Genomic DNA, 24033 nt, shown 5'->3' on the forward strand with positions numbered 1-24033 from the left:
ATGATTTTGTCACTTTGACATTCACATCACACTCAAGCCACATTGTGCAAATTAGTGCTGGTATGACGTGCAGGTTTAATGAATGAAGACCCTGGAATGGACCCTTTTCCTCCTCACCTGATCGAAAAGATATACGGTGACATCATCAAAAAAGGACACGGTCCTCTTCTTACGTTCCAGATCCTCCTCTAGGCCTTCTGCCGTAAGCAGGGCCGGCATCTTCAGGAGGCTGCGTAGTTTATGAGCTTCACTGTTGTCGCTCACCACGATGGGAACTGCATGGCACTCGCCCTCACTCTCCTCCCCGCCGCTCTGGTCCTGAACACTGTAAGAACGCAGCTCCTCGTCTGACTCGTCACTGTCATCGGTGTTGCCGTCTTCCTCGTCTGCCTCCTCCCCGTCAACGAGAGGCCCTCGGCCCTCGGTGGCAGGGAGTGGAGGGTGAGATGTGGATGGAGGTGGAGGAGAAGAGGAAGAAAACTTTCTGGTATTCGCTGTGTGCTGCAAGGCTACCTCATCTTTTGGTAAGGTGTGCAGGACTTCTCCAGGTATCCCTGATGGCCTGGTGTGAACCGTCTTGTTGGCTTGTTCCTCAGTTGTTTCCAGAGCTTGAACAGACTCTTTTGTGTCCACTGTGTCCTCCTCCTCCTCCTCCTCCTCATCCACTCTGATGTTACATTCTCCATTCAGGGCATCAAGAGCCTCCTCCATGGCTCCCACCACTTCTGCTGCCCAGTCTCCCAGGGATGAGCTCTCTTCCTGAGACGGCCATTCATCCAGTCCACCCTCTGCTATTGTCGGAGGAAGCCCCAGGACCTCATCCTGCTCACATTCCCCTGTCTCGTGTGCCTCCCTGTTTGGTAAACAATCATCATCTGTTCCTTGAGTCAGTACAGGTTTCATTTCAAGTTTCATGTCTTTGCTTGCCTCAGTGTCCCTTTGTTCCCCCTCATCCTCATTCTTCCTTTTCTCAGCCTTCTTCTCCACCAGGATTTGTTCGTTTTCAACATCTCCTGACACTCTTTCCACTTCATCCCTGCACAGCTTTTCATTCTCATAGTCTGAGAAGTAAGCAGAGTCTCTATACGGGGTCTTATCGCTCAATGGCTGCAGTATGTCATCACATGATTGCGAAGCCTCTAAAGCAAAATCTTCACACGAGGATGGTTCCCCTTCAGACGGCCCCTCTTGGGCCTCCACTTCATGCTCCACCACCTCGTCCCCCTCTAGGCTGATATCGAGGGTTGGCTTTCCCAGAGGTTGTTCACGGGGTTCATGAGGCTCTTTAGGAACAAACTCAGGGCTCTCATTGTTTTCTGTGTCATAGCCGCTGTCCATAGCTTTGGGTGAGCAGGAGGGGCGGGACGCAGGGCTGAAGCCTTCACACGACCCAGCTGCAGATGGCAGATCCATGGAATCCATGGAGTCAGGGGTTCCTACCTGCTTCTGTAGTGACTTGAAGGCAGGAGAAGCATTCAGTTCACTGGACTCGAATATGCCAGAAGTAACGTCGGTGATATCATCTGTGATGTCATCATCGTCCTCTTCGTCACTGCAGTCAAGGAGATCAGTGAGGCTCACGCTGGAGCCGCCTTGGTCCACACCACTATCTCCAGCATGGCTCACCTCTGACTGGGGGTCCGTTAGGGCCACCATCACTTGTATGTTTTCTGTAGGGGGCGAAGGGGTTTTGGTCGCCGTCAGGGTCACCTCTTCTATTTTAGGCTCTGTTGTTTTTTGCATGATTAGATTTTCCTTGATGAGATCCTCCCCTTTCTCTCTGAACAGTACATCATGAGTAGAAAGATCAACATACTGGTCCCCACTGTCCTCAGTCTTTATCAAGCCAGGTTTGGCCACAATGGGACCTCCTGGAGCTGGTGATAGATTGATCATCTCTTCATTATTGGGGATATCAATGACCTTATCTCTGATGTAGTTGCTGTGACTGTAGCTGTAACTGTAGCTGTTGTTTCTGACTAGCAAGCCCGTGAGTGGGTCAACAAAGTGGGAGTGGCAGCACTCCCCAGATGCAGGCACCTGAGTCTCACCCTCATGGCACAGGTAGATGTAGGCATTGCAGTTGTCCGAGGGCACCATTGAACGATGTTTGCTCAGACTAAGACAGGCACTGTTGTCTTTGGCCTGCTGGGGCTCTAGGTAGTCCATCGATTTTGGCAGGGTGTGGAAAGCCAGGCTGTGCTCCACTGGCCAGGAGTCTTCTATGTCTGTACTGGGCATCGTGTAGTGGAAATCTACATAAGCATCTCGTCTGCAGCTGTGGCTTGCTCGTCGGTGGTGACCTACACTGCTGTGGCGGTGTTTTGAAGGCCAAGTGTTGCAAGTGTGTCTCTCGACAAACATGTCCTCCTCTTCGTCATCTTCCGTATCACTTTCTCTGTGACCAATGAAGAGCACTCCCTCCGTCTCCATGTTGATACTGACAGAGTGGTTGTTATGCCTGGTGTGACTTGGCATCGTCTTCCTCAGGGAGCCCATCATGTCATAGTAGCCGCCAGTCACATTTTTCCCAATGATGGAGATCTGACTTGTGTCCAAGTAATCTTCTCTGAAGGCTTGTTGAGGTGGACTGCTGACTGAGGGGGATATACCGAGTGGGTTCTCCAACTCACCCAATGCCTGACGAAGACTCCTCGACCCCCAGCTCTCTTGATGATGCTCGCTGGAGAGTTCACCTCTGATCAGATAATGATCCATCCTCACAGGTGATGAGTGCTCGTAGTAGTAACCCCCATCTCTGTCTTTATATGACACATAGTGACTAGACTCCCAGGGTCGAAGAGGGCTGCTGTCTGACACTTGTCCTAAGAGGGGCTCCATGGTCAGGGAGATGGCAGGACTTGAGTCATTGGAATCGTACACATCAGACTTATGAATATCTGCTGACCAATAGGGACCCATATTCTTGGACTCTGGTGGACAGGCCATGCACTCCCCTGAGTCTGCACTCCCAGTAAGGAAGCTTCCACTGCTGCCTTGGTAGTCTGGGCTGTAGGAGCACATGATGTAGTCGGCGTCAATGTTACAGTCTACTGGCTCTTCAATGCGGATGTAGTATTCACTGTTGACTGAGGGGCTATGGGCGGTGAGAACGGGGAGCACGCCGGGAGCGTGTAGATGTTTTGGTTGGTAGTATGAAGGAGAAACTCTATGGCTGAGGGTCTCTAAGGGGCAGCCTCCCACAATGCCTCCTGGTGGGTAAAATGCTTCTTGATGGCTGACTTGACCAGACGAGTCTGTGGCTCGATACGACTGTCCCGCCCTTGCTTGCTCCCATTTGTACTCAAAGTTTAGGCCGTGGCTGGTCTCCGTGACTGTGAGTATGTCATCCCCGGACTCTGACTGGTACCCATCACCAGCTGAAAACTGCTCAAGGAGAGGGAAAGAGGAGGAGGTCGATGAGGGGTGTTCTCGTGGTATCATAGAGGCTCCACGGTGGTTGTTGTGTGCAGTATTGGGGCGCATGGAGTTCCAGCGCCTCTCAAAGTCTTCCTCAGCCTCACTGGCCCCCTTAGCACACAAATAGCTTAGGAGCAAGTGGACTTCCTCTGAATTGGGTCTCTGATCAGGCTGGAGCCAGCAGAACTGCATCACCTCATACCTGAGGAGCCCGAGCACAAGATGGACAGAAAAACAGTCACATACACAAGAAATGAGGAACTACATGAACATTGTTGCAACTTCTCACAAACCCGTCACAACCTAACAATTGAGGAGGATCCTTGGGAGGTCTTTGATGGCCTTTTGAACTGTATAAAGATTTCTTTTTACAGGTGTTTCCGTGTATCTCACCAGCGCTCAGCCAGGGGTATGTTAAGCAGTGGTTTGGGCAGTCGCAGCTGCTGCTCCCTCACAGCGTAGGTCAGGACTTGTCTGTCTGAATAGTGCCTGTAGGGCTGGTTGCCCAGTTCAAACAACTCCCAGATGGTCACACCCAGAGACCTGAAACACAGGACAACAAACAGTAATTACAGCAAGAGCATCTCACTCCCTGTATGCACATCTAATGCACTATATCCGTTCCCGACAAATGTTTTCGATTTAGCGTCCTCTGAGTGGGAGCTTCACCATTGTGCTTGCCTTGTTGGCGTTGCTCTGGCTCTGGATCTCCCTGGTGATCCACTGCTCTCACCCAACCTTCTGCGAATGACTTCAGGCCTTTTTTCCCTCATCTCATCGGAGAGGATTATCAAAAGCCAACATTGTCAACTCGTGTAAGCAGGCCATGAATCCAAAACAACTGGCTTATCCCTCCGGAAGATGGATGGACAATTTTAACACTATATGCACTTGGAGGGAGGGCTGACACAGTATCTGATTCTCGTAACGTATTTTTAAAAAGTTTTTTTTTCTTTCAAAAAACCCCAGACAATTCTTTCTTTTTCCAACCAGAAGAAGAAGAAGAAGAAGAAGAAGAAGAAGAAGAAGAAGTTCACACACACACACACACACACACACACACACACACACACACACACACACACACACAAATCCTCCATTGGGTATAAATATTAAAGGGATGCCTTGTGGGAATGTTTTCAAATGTGGCTCGAATGTCCAGTGGGACTCCAGGATGAAGTGAAAAGATCTTGGCAGTAAAGATCTCTGATATCCCACATGAACACAGCATCTGATTTGGATGAAATGACTCCTATGTCTTTAAACTTAAGACAAAAATAACATGAAAACATTTCCGGTGGTCTAAGGTCAAAGGTCAAGGTCACCAATGCAGGCATATATGGTTACTAGTTTGAGTTTCATTTTGTAGCCTACAACTGAAGAAGTGAGCCAGAGAACGCAATCCCCCACTCTCAAAAAAAAGAAGAAGAAAAACACGGATCTGCCTCCAGATGTCTACCCTGGCTCTTAACTCAGGGCACCACTCACCTTACTGGCGGAGGCACTGGATGCTATGAAATCTCCCTCACACATGGTTTGTTTTTAGGAACATCAAACCAAATGTGTGTTTGATCCTACCAGATGTTGCTCTGCTGTGTCTGGTCCGCCACCAGCAGGTTTCCATGCACTTCATCCACCAGCTCTGGGGCCATCCAGCGCAGCGGCACGAACATCTGATCTGACGTGACGTAGTAATCCTCCTGAGAGCATGGATTGGTGAAGCGTTAACAGACTCACAGGAGATTCTTGTTGTAACCGTAACAACAACACCAACAACAACAACAATTTCCAGCATCACTCAACGTGTGTGCATGCAGGTTTCTCTACCTTGTACTTGATGTGGGACAGGCCATAATCCCCGATCTTCACCCTGACCCCAGTAGTCAACAAGCAGTTCCTCAAAGCTAGGTCACTGGTGATGAAGAGCACGTCAGAGGGAGGAAGAGGAGGGTAAACAGATATTACATCACTTCATTATTGAGAAACAAGATCAGGACTTCAGGGAGGATCTCTAACAACACTCAGTCCTCCAAAACAGGATGAAATGATCCCCTGCGTACATGGACTACTGTCAAAGTACCACGGCACACCTGAACAATGACACATAACCCCCCCGACACAAATTCTAAAACACATAAATATTTATAAATATAGTTTTCATTCCACCTGTGAATTTGCCAGAAAAATTTCTTCAGTATAAAGTAGGTTATTGTGCAGTGGAGGCTTAAAAATACTGGAGCAGGATTGGCTGCTGGGGGTTTGAGCCGCTCTGGAGGTGAGAGATGACGAGAGGGTGACCGCCTGCAACAAAATCACTGATGCTGGAGTCTCTAAGCAGCACTCAGACAGCACCAGGATATTGTTCCAGGAAGCCCCCGGGCCGGCCCCCAGCTGGAGACCCTCAGGGCTCAGGGGAGCCTGACGTCTACCCATGGGCTGGTACTGCAGTTTCAATCAGCTCTCAGACTAGCAGACATTCCAGATGCATATTAATATTTTAGCGTCAGTTCTCTATTTGTATGTAAATTAGAGCAAATTTTCATCGTCCTTTTTTTTTATTTATCCTGAACTGTGACAGAAAATGAAACAAGTTAATGGCAATTTAGTTTTGTTCTGGCTTCTTACACATTTTAACAATAAATATTCAGGATTTTCCAGGATCTCCTCTTGAAAAAATATATGCAAATGTATAAATAATTATTTAATCATCTCTATTTGTATACTGTAATACAAAAAGTCACAATAACTCATTATAAGTAATCAACAGGGGAAGTGTTGCCTTGACAACAGACACTGTTGAGTACCTGTGTGTGAAGTTGTGTTTGTGCAGGTGCATGAGTCCTGAGGCGATGTCACAGGCCATCCGTTGCAGAATCAACGGCTCCAAGGTCAGGGTCTCTGCAGTCCTGCTACCTCGGACGTAACCCTTCACATCCCCCTGAACACAAAAGCTCTGGCTTATCAACTCTGGCCACCAGAGGGCAGTCTTGTCTTTTCACTTGTTCACTGTACGTCTGACTTCTGAGTCTTCAGAACTAGAAACGGTCTCAGCTCTATTTTTACTTCTTTTTCATGAAGACCCCCAAATCCTCTAATGGTGGCGGGGGGGTCGGCACAATAAATATGGGTTAGAGCGAAGATCTGAACTGAAGACAGGCCACCAAGGAAGCTTCATGGTGAAAAATAGGGAAACATACATAGAGGAAAATCAATAAAGCCTCTCTCTTAGCCCAGTAGACCCCCTCCCCACACTGGGCCCACGGGTTTGGTACTCACAAGGGGACAAAACTCCATCACCAGCAGGTAGGGGCTGACCTCGGTGCACTGGGCCAAACACTGCAGCAGAGCCGAGTGCTGGAGCGCCCTGCAGAGCAACGGAGACGACCGGCGTGAGCGGCATCACAGGAAGTGACTTTTTCTCTCTTGTTGACATCCAAACCATCATTTGGATTCAGAGTGGAGATTCAGACTCAGCGTTATTTCATTTAAACTCTGTGTGATTGTGTTTTAAACAATTAGGGCTGTAAAATAAAATCACTACAGCAGTATTTTGTGATATTTTCTTTGCAAAGTACTGCAGCTCCTAGTTTTGCTATCGTATCGCAGTATTTCGTTGGACAATTAAATCGCGAGGCATGTATGTTACAGCAGCTACACTCAGAGTTCAGCAGTGTACAACTGTGCGAATTCCATTCTGATTCATCTTGATTCATTTGTCCAGGAATTATCAGGATAATGGGACGTACATGTTTTTGGACTTCCCAGGTGATACAAGGCAAGTTGGACTTTTTAGTGATGCTAACCCACCCAGCCCTGACAAAATGCACAAAAATTCAGTAAAAGAGAAGTACAAAAGAAGTGAAAAACATCTAGAGACCTATTTGTGTGTACTTGAAAGGCCAAATCTTCTTCATTGGTTAAGTACTGCTTGAATGTACTTCAAGATGGCGCATGTGTACCGGTAAGGTTGTGCTTCCTCCAGGAAATGCATCTGCTCCTGCACGCTGGCGCTGGTCTTCAGCTCCTTAATCACCACCTGGGTGGTGTTCAGGCCTTCGCTCACCTCCCCCAGCAGAACCTGGAACAGCACCCAAAGATACGAATGTGCACATGGACGACAAACGGATGGAGGGATGTAGCATGAGGGACAAAAGACGAGGGGGTGGCGGTCATGCCGAGGTGAGTTGAAAGATGTGCGCACGCACGCACGCACGCACACACACAGATGGACATACCCAGTCAAGGTACACAAAGGTGGAAGGGATGATTCATGAGGATGGAAAAAGAGGTGAAGCAGATGAAGGAAGAGAGAGAAAAGGACAACAGCACGTTATGGAATCGTTTGTTAAAATCTCGTGTTAAAGCCGATTCTGTCACTTCAGGGACGAGGTGACATCACAGGCATGAGAGCCAGGCGGCCATCTTGAAGAAAACCGTCAGGAGGGGGCTTACCTTCCCAAACCAGCCATTCCCGATCTCTTTCAGGTAGAGAAGACTGTGGCGGCTGAGATCTGTGGACTTCAGGAGCTGGACTGGATCAGAAGAAGAGGACGCAGGGGTTCAGTGACTGAGTGGTTTCAGCGAATGTACAACAACTCACGTTGCATTTAAGTTAACAACCTCACAACTCACATGGATCCCAATCAAGCTGCCATGGGTTGTTATTAATTACATTATCAAACCTGCTAGCAGACTCCTGAAGCTCACCGGAACCTCAGCTGGTTAGTTGGTGAGACGTCATTGCTGTCATCATGAAGAGGTATTTTTGTGTCTCTAAGTAGTATATTTGCGTTCCTGTCATATTGTGTTCATGTGAGGTGACGATGACCTCTGACCACCAGAATGTTGTCAGTCAAATCCCAGCGGACGATTGTGGCTAATTAGCAGTTCCCTCGAGGCGTTCCAGATATTCATCCATGTTAACGAGAATGGAACAAACACCGGGCACATCTGAATATTACACATCCGTATAAATATACTCCAAAATGTACTTATATACACGTGCAGTACTGCACTAAAAACAACTGTTATGAATGTTATTTCACTGGGATAATGTAGCTGACATAATGTACAAGACACGCCTCCATTTGTGACACCTTCGATTGTGAGTCCATGACTTCAGGAAACGAAGTTTTAGATTCTAACGTTTGTAACTGCATTCTTTAGGTGAAGTGCAATATCAACTTGTTTTGATCCTGACGTCAACAGTTGCTTTCTCCTTGTCAACGTCCTCCGACTGCACGACCACACAGAGCCACTCCATAGTCGATTCAAGTTTCCTGAGATGAAGGAACTGGAGTTTGTCGCTGCAGGCCAACATGCAAATAAATGTCATGTAAAAAGACGACCAGCAGGTTTGAGGACCGGAACCTCAACATGTAATCCGGCTCAGCGTGGGATGAACGGCCGTATGCATGAAGCTGATTTCTCCAGTTTCCAACGTTGCGTTTGAACTACTTCTTTGATCAGATCCAGAACTCCAACACACAAACACAATCGCTTTCCAGAAACAAAATGACACATTGTCCTCAGTCGACTGATTCACGATGTCATTACTAGAAAATACAAGCCTGACTACAAAACTGGTAATGCGATCCAATAAGGAACCACATCCAGGTTCTTAAATGCCTACCAGAGAATCCATGCTCGCGCCGATCGATTGTTATCAATCATCTCTAAATGGAGATGCGAACATGCCAGTGGACATTTCCCATAGTCCACACATTAACGCTCCGGTCCATGTGGAGCTGGCAGCGATTTGTCTGTCTCGTCCAGCTCACTGTCCTCCTCCATCCTCACCCCTCACCATCCATCCCTTTCTGTCCCTTCTAGACTCTGAGGCAGACAGGCAGGTCTTTGTGGCCCTGCGTCCCCCCTCCAGACGGCCAGACAGTCCAGTCACTGTGCGGAGGCCATATTGGACGCCCCTGTCACCTTCCCCGCGCTGGTCATTCCTTACACCCACTCATGCTCTCTCCGGCCTTGAGCAGAATCACCACCATTGTCTGGCAGCGTAGCACCAGTTAGGACCAGTTAGTGGGCAGACACTGGGACCATTATCCTCCAGCTCCATGTCATCGGAATGAGATGACTTCTGGCAATGAGCAACATCGAGAAGTGGCAACACTGACAGAACAATAAGAGCAAGATGATCCGCGCGGATGGGAGAACCCGTTCTCCACAGTTAGATCCCAGAATCCTCCGCCTCAGCGGCGTACAGCAGATGTGAGGTGGAGGGTCAGTTCACAGGTGTGGAAGCAAGTCAAGCAAACAAGTCTTTGTTCAACGAGTCCAGAGTAACGTTCAAGTCTTTAACCGCAGTCCAATAATAAGAATTCTCAGGTCTAAAAGCACCAATTGCCAAATCAAGTCTAGAGTCAAGACTGGCAATTCCCAGTTCAAGTCCAAGGTCAAGTCCTGAGTCATCGTTGGCAATGCTCAAGTCTACATCTGCCCATCACCAAGTCATGACCAGCAGGAGCAGCTCACACTCGTCCTACTCAACTTCTAGCAGCTTTATTACACGGTAACAAGCAAAAATCACCCGCAGTATCAAAAGACTGATGCTTTCTACGCTGAGGCGGTGAGTGAAGGGTTTGTAGATGCAAGTCTTTATGATTTCACCGAGTTTGAGGTCATCAGATCTGTGACTCGAGCCTGCTGCTTCTTTCCAGTGTAAATCTACAAGTACCAGAACATTTGAAATGGCTGCTTGTAAAATGCAAAATAAATGGATCAAGTGGGCTCCATTTCTGTGTCTGGAGAAGCAAGTCCTTATTTCCATAGTCCTAATAGCTTGTTTGTCTCGTCAGATCTGGCAACACTTGATGGAGGAGCGTCCGTCTGCTACGGTGTATTTTTCTATTATTATTATGATAATGGAGCTAGAAGAGGTGCAGCTTTGGAAGAGTGCTCTCCATTTTCAATTTGCTTTGATTTGCTTTTTTCCAAAACACACACAAACACACACACACACACACACACACACACACACACACACACACACACACACACACACACACACACACACACACACACACCAAGCGTCCTGAGTATCCCGGTGAGTTCTCAGATCTCGTTACAGGCAACACATTAATTCAGTTTCCATTTGACAGCACTGTCTGGCCTTTTCTAAGCGCTTTGCTGCTGGCCATCTCTGAAGAATCTGGCTTAATAGCTACAGTAGCCAGGAAGTCTTTAGCGGGACGCGCAGCAGCTAAATCACTCAGAGCCAAATGGAATTCCCATTATCCTCTTCCAGCCCGGTGCATCCTGGGATGCTGAGGTCTAAGCATTGAAATTCACTTGTTTTAGGCTTTTTTTCCCCAACCTTATGTAACCCAATTAGAAACGGCAGCACGTATGCGACCGATAGTGTGAGCAAGTAATGCGCTTGGGGTGGGAGGAATTTTCAAAACGACACAAAAGTTGCGGTTGTGTAGCTGCTCGTGTCTCCTCTGAGTGGGTGTGAGCAGCGTTAGTCGTTGCGGTGCAGCCGGCAGCTCGGAGCAGCTGCATCAGGGTGGGTCCTGGGGAGCGGGCAGCACACCGAGCCAAGCTCTTACAGTACCGGGTCTCATTAGGAGCTCCACCCACCCTCATACTCCATCGACAGCCCCAGTGCACAGTGGGATGATGGAGGAGATGGGAATATTGGCTGAACGTAAGCAGATTTACTCAAAGCTGTTAGAGTACTTGAGCTCCATATCCACTCTCGGGAAGCATGGGAAATATGAGACTGGTGTGTTTGCTTAAAACCACAAAAAGTACGAATCACTACTAAAGTATTTTTAAGGATTACTGTTACAGTCAGGGTAGGAACTGTCACTGCCCTTGTTGCCTCTCTTTCTGCTCTTTATTGCCTCAGTGCCCCGCCAGAACTTTAATTTAATTAAAGCAATACTTCATCCAAAAAGTGTACTTCACCTTTCAAGTACTATTTAACACGACTCTTGAGTTTACAAAGATGATTTCCTCGCCTCCTGCATCACTTCTTTGTGATCTCGGAATGCTGCAAGAGCCAGCCACGTATTTTCAGCGTGGAGCTTCTGGAGACTGACGGCTAACAACAGCAAAACATCCTTTTACAAACTGTCAAATATAATCCACGTCTCCTTGATCCAGCCGCACACTCAGGAGTCCACCACCGATTGTGCGAGCTGGTCATTTGTGGTGAGCAAGCGCCAAACTGGAAAGAGTATACAGTAGAATATCCGAGAAGTAAGGAAGGTAAAGACGGCGTGGATTATGATGGACGATGTTCTTGACAGTTCGTATATGGACACCTTTGCTGTTGTTGGCTGTCAGTCCCCACGAGCTTAAAGCTAAACGAACATGGCTGGCTCTTTCTACATTCTGGAGTCACATAGCAAGAACATTTTTTTTTTCAAGCTCAATATACCTATTTTTGAGTATTTAAAAGGCAAAATACATTTTTGGGGGTGTAAAGCTCACCTAAACTGTAACCTACAGTTGAAAATGGGAGCAGAACCCCAAACATCAAACTCCAGCACCACAAAGTAGCATTAAAATCTAAAGCAGTGACAGTTTTTCCGGGCCGATTACAGAGACGGACCCAGTAAAATCTTACGCCTTAAACATAGTCGAATCAGGGCTTGACGGCCTTAATGCCCCCCTGTTCAGCCTCAGTGACCTTAAAAACTTGCCCCCGCTGCAGCCAAATGGCCTTAAATCGTCAGGATTCCAGGCCTGGTTCCAGCGCATTCTTTTTCTTTGCCTCCGTGCTGCTTCAGTGCTTCTCCCCTCTATTATTCTACCCTTTCTTTCATTCTGTTTTTGTATGTTTAGCTTTTGGGTTTTAATATTATATCACCCAAGAACACCCAAGAGCTATATTTGTAGTAAGTGCTGCTGTAAAAATAAACTCGAGCTGGAAGGAGACAAACTGAAGAGACAGCAAACAGCCGTCCTCAAACAAGCAGAACTATGGGAAGTTTGCGAAAGCATGTAAGGAAGTAGCCGTTCACCTAGATAGATCCATCTCTGTCACTTCATTTTTCGTGGAAAAAGCAAACAAATACAATTCCCCTCATGATGTCATGATGTGGGTGAGGCCGTCCAGAGATGAAGCTCTGACCCCGGCCACAGCTGTAATACCATATGGTTTCTATTATTCACGGAACACAAAGCATATGTCGAGAGGGTCAGTTCACCCAAATCACAGAAAGTAGTGAGAAAACAAGCATATGGAGCCATGCAGAATGTTTATTTTTACACGATGAGACCCTGAGATATGTCTCTCTGAAACAGCGCCCGCCAAGAACCATCCCTTCAGTATCACCTTCGTTAGCTGACAGGAACTTGTCTGCACAGAAACTCGTGGATTTTTAAAAGCCAGCATAAACCAGATAGTTTTGATCTCTGTTGTAATGAGGAGTGCGTAAGAGGGAGACAACTGACTCTCCTTTTAAACCAAATTCGCCGAGTCAACATGCGCAGCTGCAGTCGAGCTAGAGGACGAGCTTGTTGACAGCGGTGCTAACCACAAGTAGCATTCCAGGCCACTCGCCGTGCTAGCTTGGACAGCTAGAGTGCCTCATCAGATGCCTCTGCTTTTTCTGAGTGAGCGTTACTCGTGGATTTTCATCCTTGAGCAGCGAATATGAACTAATCATTCCTCGTCAAAACTCAAGCGAGGAAACCAGCAGTTCCGAGCATCCCGACTGATCTCAGTGGATTTGGGAGCTTCTCAACTGTCGAGGTTCGGGATGCAGTCCCGGTTCATGGATTCCATCATCATAACGGCTAACACTACTAGCTCGTCACTCGAGTGAGCACAAAGCAACTTGAGGTCTCAAGTCCACTCCTAATGTAGACAGCGCCCTCTGTTGGAATACAGGCTCAGCGTGGGCATCCACCCAGAGATTCAGTCATACAATGGGGTCTTTAATTTATTTTTTGGGGGATGTTTTGTAGTCCTGTGAGGAGTCAGGTATGGGCTAGCTGGCTAGCACGCTAACCAATGAGACACAGTAATGTCTCACGCTCTGTTCATCCTTTTAGTTGATTTGTACACGTTTCAAACTGGAGTCCTGACATAAAGCATCTCCGTCAGATTGCATCAGCCCGTCAACACACAAGCAGGACCATTGTCTGATAGAAGCAGATGGGGGAGAGTGACAGAGGAATATTCTCACTGGGGTTTTGTACTCCGGCATGCCGTACATACCGACGAGCAGCAGTGTAGGACGTCCGCCTGCTCGTTATTATGCGACCGGCAGATGTTTGTGGGAGAGCGTTAAAGTTAAAGAGTTCATTCTGTAGGGACATGCAGTGAGGGATTGTGGGAGAGGTGGAGGCCCAGCTGACTGAGGCCGGTCAGGGCGGTGCTCACTCCAGGGACAAACTTTGACAAACGCCAGATACACATCTCTCCTGAATTACTTTCACACGCTGGAATTGTTCTTGTAAGGTTCTGGCACCTTTACAGAGATTTTGCAAGGTTTACATCAGCAAAAGCACTGAAGATGTGAATGTCAAAACCATCAAAGTAATGTCATTACTGGATATTCTTTGAGCAAACAATTTAGCTTTGACATCATCTTTTTTATTCTTTTCGACAGCTGAGGAAAATGTGGATCTCGATAAAAGTAGCGTTGGGATTTGACGGATTTACTAAGAGACTAAACTGAAAACGGAAGTGGGACGTTTTTTTTCTTCCAAAGTCTTGAATTTCCTTTTAAAATGATCACTTAAAACTCGTGATCACATTACGTTGTATGCAGATTGCGCATGAGATTTCCCCTTTAATACTGCGACTTGTTAGATTGTCAAGACGGAACTGCGGTTGGCATCCACACACCTGATTGGGCAGGTTGCTTGGCAACCGGCAGGGACACCTCGGTGAGAGGCAGGATGTAGACGTCCGGGCTGCCCAGGGAGGCGGGCGAGGCCAAGGTGGACATGTCTGCGTGGTACTCGTCCCCGTCGACATTCTTGAATTCCTGAAACACAGAGACGCTAATGTCAAGTTCACTTGACAAACCAGAAGAAGCAAAGAGCCTCAAATATTCAACAACCGGCTCACTGTTTAGCAGGTAAACAACCGCCTTGAACTGAAGAAGACGCAGAAGAAGAAACGACTGACAAAATCATGACTTCAAGTTACCAGTGGCTACTCTCAGACTAATATCTGGTACTGATTTGGAGTCCCCGGGTCACGTGACGTAGGAGTGTGCAGCACACCGCAGTAACTTGACCATTTAAACCTGCATATCCGACTGATGGCTCGACCTTTACCGTCAGTCTAAAGCGCCTCTGAGATACTCTGTTTCTTGACATCCTCTGTCACATGACCCCCATGGCTGCCCTGTACCAGTGGAGGTCCTGAGGGAAAACTAAATGTTGCTGTGCCCATGCAGTTACCGTACGGTAAACCATTCCCGCTTCCATGCACATGCGGCACAGCGAGTTTCAGAACTCAGAGCAGCGACATCGTGATGCTGATTTGTGCAACGTGTGAATTAATTCTTTTTTTGTGTTTTTTCCAAAAGACAACAAGTAAACAATATTAAAAATACTAGTTTTCTGAATGGAGTTTGGACTCGATGAGCTACACTAAGTTTGACATTGCGTAACTAAAGTTTTGTGGTATTAGGCTACAATGCAGATGTCACCTAAATGTATTTTTTATCTTTATTATGCTTATTTTTCAAGTTTTTGGAGCCCATTACTTCTATTCTGTTAGTTACAGTTACACACAGTCCATCCATCACCCATCCCTCCATCCCTCCATGTTCTCCCTCTTCTCCTGTTGAGGGTGGTGGGGGTGGAGCCTATCCCAGCAGCCTTCCCCCTGGACAGGTCACCAGTCCATCAGGGCCAGCACATAGAGACAGACAACCATTGGCTCTCCCAGCCACGCCTACGGTCAATTTAGAGTCTGGATTAACCTGGTCCCTCTTGATGTCTTTGGACTGTGGAGGAAGCTGGAGTACCAGAGAGAACCCAGCAGGAACAGGGAGAACATGGAGACTCACCCAGAAAGACCCCGTGCTGCAGCCGGGGCTCCACCCACAACCTTCTTGCTGGGGGCCACAGTGAGGACCGCTGCCGCCCGTTAAACACAGTAACCTTAACAAATATTTATTGTTCCCAGTTAGTACTTCATCAACCATTTATCTAACAGCACGAGATCTGTATTCAAATCAATATCATTGTGTAAGACAATAATTGATCTCCCACAATACGTTGTTCCAAAAAACATCCCAGATTGCAAAACTGATCCGGCAAATACTCGTGTTTCTCCTGCCCGGAACACACCCGCTTCCCTGGCCCAAGTCCGGCTCACGTACATCACGACCCCTACATCAACCTTAAGTGTAATCTATGACTGGACGAGAGTTATTACGGCTCTATGACACTTTTGGAACGCTTCCTGAGCATCTGGACTGATTTTGGCTCACACACAGATAAAGACAGGGTTGGACCAGAACTGACTACTATCTCGTAACAATGGGCAGAACCAAAAAATATGACTGAAGTAGTCAAACAATCCGCTCGTTCTCCTCCATGAGAAGCAGCGAAAGAAGAACACGATCCAAAACTGATGATTTTTGGCCAGATGAAGATGATAAGCGACGCGGGCTGTCCTGGCCCGGGTCCGTGTTTGTCTTGTGACTCACTGTGTAAACAAAGCTGGTCTGGTGTCTCCACAGATTAGAAGATTTCATGTATCGTAACACTGAAATGCGCAGTGAAGCTCAGTGATTTAGGGCTGAGACGTCTCCTCGCGGCACAGCCTTTCACGCTGGCACCGGCGACGTCACACGTTTGCTAACATCGAACAACTTGTCAATCAAGTATTGACAGTTTGGGGGTTTTTTTGGTGCGTTTTTTAATCTTTCAACTCCTGCAACTTCCTACAGCTTCAATGGTTCGCTTCCAAAGGTGATTGGCTACATGTCTTCGCATGGTTCAGCAGCTGATTGGCCGTGTGGGCGAGGGGGCGGGACTTTTGTTCGCCGCCGCCATCTTTTCTGTTGCTATATTTCCAGGGTTTCTTTCATCTTTTTAAATTGTTTTGTTTATTTTGTCGCAGCGATGCGCTCTCAGAGACACGCCAAAGCTACTTTTATGTTTGTTTGTTTTTTTAAAAAAGGCTGCTATCGTGAGATATTTTCACGAGTCGTCTATGTTCGCGTGTTCTATTGAAGCCCAAATGATGAGCGAGGAGCTGCTGAATGATTCCCTCTGTCTGCTGAACATCAAGACGGCAGGATGAAGCGGAGGATGGGGGGGGGGGGCTTGGCTGCATCCACATACCGGATGTCAGAATAAAAGTGTCTTAGATGGGAGCTGGAGAGCAGCAGGGTCCCAACACTGGAAAAATGTGACCTGCTGCAGCCCAACACCCACAGAAACACTCAAACTCACATAAACACCGCCATGTCTCACTTCATCCTGTCCACAGTACACACACACACACACACACACACACACACACACACACACACACACACACACACACACACACACACACAGGAACACCCTCATCATCTGCCGTTTCAAATCTTCACACGGCCTCACTCGCCCTCCTGTTCAACATGTGGTTTCACTCTCCACGTCAACATCCATACTTGACCCCCCCCCCCCCCAAAAAAAAAAACCCTTCAGTCAAACTTAGAAGGACAACAAAAGCAAGTTCAGTTTCTCAGAGCTTCGGTCAACCAACAGAAACACAAAATGATTCAATTTTAAACGGAGCAAGATTCACATTTGAGAAGCTGCAACAACAGAATCCTGTCAGCCCAGGAGTCCACCAGCAGGGTCAGGAGGCAAAACAAAATCACACAACTAAGACGCGAGAGCTCAAGTAAAAGGGCCAGAAGCTGTGAAAACACAGTTTTACAACATTCTCATGACTCTAAGGGATCACGTGCAGCGCCGACTTCTTGCAGAATCAAATCTGTCCATAAAACTGGGACTTTTGATCACAGCCGTTTTCTTCTACACGCCTCATTTAAGGTTTGAGCGAAACTCATCAGTTTTAAGTGAAGTTCTTCTCTCCTCAGCACAGCGGTGAAGCCATGATTGACTCAGCTGACATCAGCAGTCACATGACACACACACACAAAAAAAATCAGTCTGAACTCCAGGATGAGAAAAAGGAGCTGAAAAAAACAAATATATAAACATGTCAGTAGCTCATGTACTTTTAGAACATCGGTATCACTTATCAGAACTTACAAAAATGTTGTGTGTTAACGTGTTTTTATTTTTGAAAAAAAAAAAGGACTCAAAGAAACTAAACTTTTCTAGTATTTGTTCCTGTAACTCTTATTTTGCACACAAATGCACTTCCACATCAAAGGCGAGTACTTGAGAACAGACAAAGTTTCAACGACGTCATCATGGCCAACAAACTTTAGCTTTACTCGTCGTTTCCATTCGACTCATTTCTATCCCACAGCATCTCCTCGCTTACCTTTCCTCCACAGGTGAGGACGACCTGTCACATGACCGGCTGGACTCTCTCTCTCTCTCTCTCTCTCTCTCACACACACACACACACACACTCAGTGGCCCCCGGGGGCCCTGTTTGGTGTGAAGGGTGCAGGGCGGCGGGAGGTTGGCGGTGCCAGGAGGAGCGAGAAAAGGCTTCATCATTCTGCCGAGAGAGTCTCATTGTTGGATCCAGCGAGGGGGAAGATGAGGAGGAGATGAAGAGGCTTAGTAGCTGACAGTCCCAGGAACTGCAGGGAAGGAGGGATGGAGGGAGAGAAAATGGAAAGGGGGGGAGGAGAGGAAGAGGGAGGAGCCCTATCTCCTGGTTCACAGGCCAGACTGAACCTGTGGTTGTCTCCTGAGGGGAGAGGAGAAATTGAGCCCCCACAAAAATGTGAGGGAGAAAAATACAAGTGGGAGGAGGGGGTTCACATATTATACCCGTGACATCACTCACTCCCCCCCCCACCCAATCTCTTTCCTAAAAGCCAAAGAACATCTGCAGGGCAGTCCCCTTCTACACCAGACAAGAATTCACACACACGTTCTGTTAGCGCTATACTTGTGACGACCTCTGAACTGGACCGTCAGTCCCAGCGATGCGCCCTGACACCAGAACCACAGAACTGGTTCTCCAGCGCCTGTGAGGAGGGGGCTGAGGACAGATGACGAGACAGCCGCTGAAGAAACACGTCCATCGACCCCTGAGTGTCCCGGAGGGGATAGAGACCCTGCACCAGGGAGCTGAGAGCCACGCTAGTTAGCTTAGCACAATGAATGGCAGTGGATGGGAAGTGTTAGCATCTAGGAAATCGGGCTAAGTCTTGTTTAGCTTAAATCCTCCCATCTCTCATCAGTAGCAGCAGTCGCTCCTGCAGTCGGCAAACATTTGATTTTGTTGGCCAAAGTTTTGAGGCACGGCGTCAAATCCCTGCACCCGGTGCAGAAAGTAGATCCGTCTACGTAGCGCTCGTTGCCTGCCACAGCACCGGAAGAAAAGATGTCTGTTTCGTGGTCTTCGGTAGGCTGACAGTTTGGTTCCTGGCTCCGTGAGCCCAGGTGCCTTCGAGCAAGACACCAACCTCATTGGAGCGAGAATGTTGATGCAAATTAGAAGCCGTGCTGTTGAGGCTTTTGAGATGGAAGCGCTCTGAAAATGCAGTCTATTTTTTGGGCCCCCGGTAGAAAAAAAAACAACAACAAAACAAGAAGCAAACATTAAATCTCAATTGATGATTTTTATTGCGCTCAAGAGGTTTGGCTCAGGGGCACGTTTGACCCGACTGCAACCTGTCAGGTTTGACAATAAATGTTTGAGACTTTGGGAATGAAACTCATTCGCTTCCCTGCCAAAAAAACAGAGGAGAGTTGATGGCACGTTTTGATTCCTCAAATAAATATGAAGCCACACGCAGGACACTGCTGAGAAACGCCTAAGTATTAAAATAAAAAACTGCCCTCCGGCATTTCTCAAACTCACTAATTCAGTTATCACATAACTTTCTGCAAACATCGTTTAATGACCTCTCAAATTCTGGATAGCAAGTTGGCACCTTGAATTGATTGTGGGTTTTTGAAATAAAATTATTGTAACTTTTTTTTTTCATGTGTTATAACTTTAAAGCGTCATTCTAATCATTTTGCTCCGTTCTTCACGTGCCACTATGTTCAAATCCAACAGTGTTTCCATGAGTGAGATCCTGGTAAGGAGAAAAAAAAATTCTGCTCTGAGGTCAAATCAGCTGTCGCAATCGTGACAAAATGGCAATGAAAACTGGTCCAAACTGCAGGACAAGAGAGAGATGATGAAGGCTGTCCTTATTTCAACAGTGCAAAATGTACTTTTACAACGTTGGTAAACCGTAAAAATGTTGCATCTGTTGATTTCACTTTATGTTCCAAATTTCAAGAAATGATCAAAGTCAACATTTACAATATTTACGTTATTCTGTTATTCTGCACAGAAGTCCCGTTGGAGTCCCTCCGTCCAGCCGGAACCAGTTCAGGTCCAGAGAGTCAAAACCGAGTCTAAACCTGGACTGGTGTCTTCCAGACGAGCAGCGAGTTGCGACATCTTGTTCTCTACGGTTTGTGAAAGACAGAGAGGTTTTTCTCCGGCCTCCTCCTGAGGTTGTATTTTCCCCCTGAACTTCCCTCTTCCTGCTCTGGGAGAGGCTCGTTCTAATTCCAGATGGGGCCCTGAGGCCGGATGAGCTGTGGGCTCATGGGTATGCCCTTCCTCACGCCCTCGACCCCCTCCTCCTCCCACTCGGGCCCCTTCCTCCGACACACCCCGACAGGTCTGAGGTGGGTGGCCAGAAACGTTGCGCGCACATCTTTCCTGCAGGATGTTACGTAATATTGCTGCAGATATTCCTGCGATCACGGCGTCGCTGTGTTTCTGACAACCAAGATAACACGGAACGAAAGAGAAAAGAGAAGTGGAGCGAGAGAAGATGGAGATGTAGCTGCAGGCAACTCATTATCGAAACAATCTTCCATGTCCCTGCCTCTGTGAGGAAAGTCACGTGACATGTCTAATCATGTGGTTCCCCTCAGAGCGCCACAGCGCCACCAAGATTCCTCTGGAGCCACTTTGATTCTCTTTATCCTGTCGGGACAGGAATTCATCAGGTTTCACACCGAGATGCGAAGCTCAGCAGCGTCGTTGGTATTTTGATTAATTTGTCCAAATTATTTTATTAGCTCTCTAATCAGATTCGCACTGCTCACACCTGCATCGCCCCGACAGACCCGATCCCAAGGTGACAGCTGCTCGTCCGTCAGCTCACATCAGAACGTCTCCAGTGACCATCTGGGATTCAGGCTGTTCACGTGGTATATTTGAAGTTTTCCCTGCTACGCGTAGAGCAGCAAAATATGTGTGATAACTCACGGAACTGTGAAACAGGAGCGAGGATGCAGCTGCAGCCTCGTGTCTGGTGGAACCGACGGGTAAACTGGGTTCAGTTCATTCTTTCTGAAAATGAACTCCGTCTTCTTTAACCCTTTAGTCTTCATGAGGCCCCCCTTTGTTTGTCCTTTCATGACAAAATGACGGCTCTGTGTCTCAGAGATCGAAATTGTTCTGCTGCACAACAGCACATTTGTGTTCTTGGACTTAGGTGTTCTTGCTCTAAAAACCTAACAAAAATCAGAAAATCAATCATTTGGGCAGCGGCGAGTGTTTGATACCAAAGTGCAGTTTCCTGTCGTACCAGTGAACATGCAGGAGATTCACGCGTGCTGACCATCAAAGCCATGCAGCAGCAGACGAGATCAAGGCTTTGTGCTGTGAAATGCAGCCTCTTCCTTGCACCCTGTTCTATTTTCTCTGGTGCCGTGACCCATTTCAGCGTGCAGCTCAGGAACGGGTCTGCAGCAGCCACACAAACAGGCATAAACAGCCTCAGCAACCTCTCCTTTTTGTGTCTGTTTAAGGAATAAAAAATGAATAGGGGTGAAGTCTGATGAGAGGCAGGAGTGAGGGTCCATACGCTTCTATGCAGGAAGCGCGTCCTCCTGATTATTCACATCTGCAGCGGACGCTCACCTTGAAGCCCATTTTGCCCTTCTTGCAGCAGAGACAGGCCAGCATGAGGACGGCGAAGGTGAAGAGACCCGAGATGGAGATGGCAACTACGGCCAGGGAGGACGACCAGGACAGGCCGCTCAGCGCAGCGCCATCTGCAGGACACAGCGACAGAAAAAAGAATGATAGTCAGCTGAGGAGAGAGAGTGACGCATGTTTTGGCTACACGGCTTTGAAACAGAAGATCGCAAACATTTCTAAGCTTTAGCTGCCAGCTGTGCATAAGCTGTACCTACACAGGTGCTGCTAGCACCACCAGCAGCTAACATCCATGCTAGCAGCGCTAACATCCATGCTAGGTCTGTCAGACACGGTGCTGGACCCCAGAGCCGATGTGGATGCCCTGAATCAGATTGAGACACTTAGGACGGCGATGTCTGCGCTCACTATTCACCCACAACCTCCTCAGGAGCTCCAGATGTGTGAACATATATAAAATGGAAAAGTCGGTGAAGTATCGCTTTGATTTGAGCACTAGAGTCAGCGGGGTCGAGGTACCTGGCGGTCACACTTACACACCAGTGGAGAACTCTCCACTCACTTCTCTGTCCAGGTAACAGCCAAAATGTTTTTACTCAACATCAGCGGTTTGAATGGTGCTCCATTTGCATTGTGTGCGCATTGTCCACTGTAGTAAATAATATCTCTTCCTTGTTGGAGGGCAGCTGGATGATTTATCTTTCTCATTCTGCGATGGCTCCCCAAATGCAACGGTTACCACGGAAACAGATGGGACGAACAGCCATTCAGGATTGCCTTCAGCCGTAAATCTCTTCTCACACTGCCAACCACAGTGCCACCCAGCTCAACACACACACACACACACACACACACACACACACACGATAAACAGAGTCATTGCTGCTGCCAGTTTGTGCTGATCCTCGGAAAGCCGCTGCAACTGGCGCTCGGAGACCATCAGCTCTTAGTATAATTGGACGGAGAGAGAACACTGTTGTTTCGAGGGTCAGCTGACAGAATGTCGGAGGATAAGAGAATTTTAAGGAACATGTGAAATTAACAGTTAAGTCTGGGATTAGATGGGCACTGCAGAGGTTTTAGGAACAGAGTAGTCAATAAAGAAGGCAACACGACGCCAACAGAGGGGGAAGCAGAGGTGGAAAAAGCCAGCTTGCTAAATCACTCAATAACCATGCCGTGCTTTGAGATGCAGTCGGAGATGATTCTGATTTAATGACTCTTTATTTGTCAGGGGGGTCATTGCTGGGAGTGGAGACCTATTCTGCCTGTGTTGAGGTTTATTTAAAACTCCCTCGCTCACCAGGCTCCTGCAGCAGTGCAGAGGAAGACTCACGATGCAGCACTGCATTAATATTAGAGGAAACACATGCAGAGTCAAAATGAAAACAGACAATTTAAGAGCAGAGCTGGAAAATAATGCGAACACAGGAACCTGCAGTAAAAGTCTGATACAAAGCTGAACTAGAGAGCACACGGCTCCGCCAAGGAGGGAACGTGGAGACGGATCCTGGCAGGCGCCAGCAGGCTAAAGCCCTCAGTCAGACTCAATGTTAAACAAATGCTAATTGTTGCTATGATAAAAGAGACATCACCCTGAAAGCAAGAGTCCTTCCTTGGCTCAGGTGTCGCATTTGGAGGAAATCAGATGAGGTTTTGATCTTGGAAAAAAAAAAGAAAAGAACGTGATCGCGGCTCAGACACTAACCGTTAGCTGTGATGCTAAAGCTACATCCAGGAGATGTTCAGTCGTTCATTCTTTTGTTTTATCAGCAGCTTTCAAGTTATGTGATCTATGGACTCCAAAGTACTACAAGATATTAGAAGTAGTACATACTAACAAATCCTCCAGGTAAGATGGTAATACTACATCGGAAATCAAGGACCAACATTCATTTGATGTAGAATTACCTCCTTTATTCTGTATGACTGGAGAATTGTTTCACCTGTTGCTGTTGATTCTGCCGCCGCTGTCTCATACACATCGATCTAGTTGTTGACCTCAACCACCAGCAGTTTTTACTGGTAAAACTGGTAAAATCATATTTCATTTTGGAGCTTGTTTGATTGTGTGGTCCCACACGTTAAAATAAAAGAAAAATGGTACGGTGCCCCGGTTACGAGCGAGATTGAATTTGACAGTTACAAGGAAGAAAAGTGCCACAAATACTAAAAATCACATGAAAGTCAAGACATGAACTTCCAAATCAAAACACTATGAAAGCTAAAATCAAGAGAAATCAATCTAAGAGCAACAGGAAGCCAGCTGTGCTCCTCTGTCTCTGTTTGTGTCCCCACTCTTGTGTGTTTTTGATCGAACGTCTTAATGTTTGCTTTTGTGTGCGATATTTGTCCCTGGGGGGCCACCGTACTGGTCTCCCCCACAAACACACAAGAATACCCGGTTGTAGTGTTCTCTTCTGTGGAATCGATTCTATTGACTGCTGATCTTAACGGAATAGTGAGCATCCTCCCTCTTGTTAGCTGTAATGAGGTCAGGCCCAAAGAGACAAACGTCTCCTGCTGGAGGTTGTCGGTTCACTGGGACGCGTTGCCTGGCAGAGCTCCTTTACTCA

At 47.3% G+C, this 24033-nt stretch overlaps 1 protein-coding gene across 4 annotated transcripts in view; it reads right to left on the reverse strand.

The window, feature by feature from the left end:
* The window catches only part of aatkb (apoptosis-associated tyrosine kinase b), a 42826-nt gene that overhangs the window by 4414 nt on the left and 14379 nt on the right, over positions 1 to 24033 (reverse strand). The window contains exons 2-12 of one of the 4 annotated variants that reach the window (XM_086195079.1): positions 21440 to 21573; positions 14243 to 14384; positions 7873 to 7952; positions 7380 to 7498; positions 6697 to 6784; positions 6225 to 6358; positions 5248 to 5332; positions 4999 to 5120; positions 3814 to 3963; positions 514 to 3622; positions 118 to 420 (exon numbers count right to left, since the gene is read on the reverse strand). In XM_086195079.1, coding sequence (XP_086051205.1) covers positions 118 to 420; positions 514 to 3622; positions 3814 to 3963; positions 4999 to 5120; positions 5248 to 5332; positions 6225 to 6358; positions 6697 to 6784; positions 7380 to 7498; positions 7873 to 7952; positions 14243 to 14384; positions 21440 to 21573 — 4466 coding nt within the window. Of the gene's footprint in view, positions 1 to 117; positions 3623 to 3813; positions 3964 to 4998; positions 5121 to 5247; positions 5333 to 6224; positions 6359 to 6696; positions 6785 to 7379; positions 7499 to 7872; positions 7953 to 9052; positions 9263 to 14242; positions 14385 to 17866; positions 18223 to 21439; positions 21574 to 24033 lie in introns of those variants that run through there. The other 3 variants (XM_086195078.1, XM_086195080.1, XM_086195081.1) reach the window with 3 other exon arrangements.

This window comes from Aulostomus chinensis, chromosome 23 (genome assembly GCF_037954235.1).
Source record: "Aulostomus chinensis isolate RoL2024-O1b breed Wild chromosome 23, RoL_Achi_v1.0, whole genome shotgun sequence".
Lineage (NCBI taxonomy): Eukaryota > Metazoa > Chordata > Actinopteri > Syngnathiformes > Aulostomidae > Aulostomus > Aulostomus chinensis.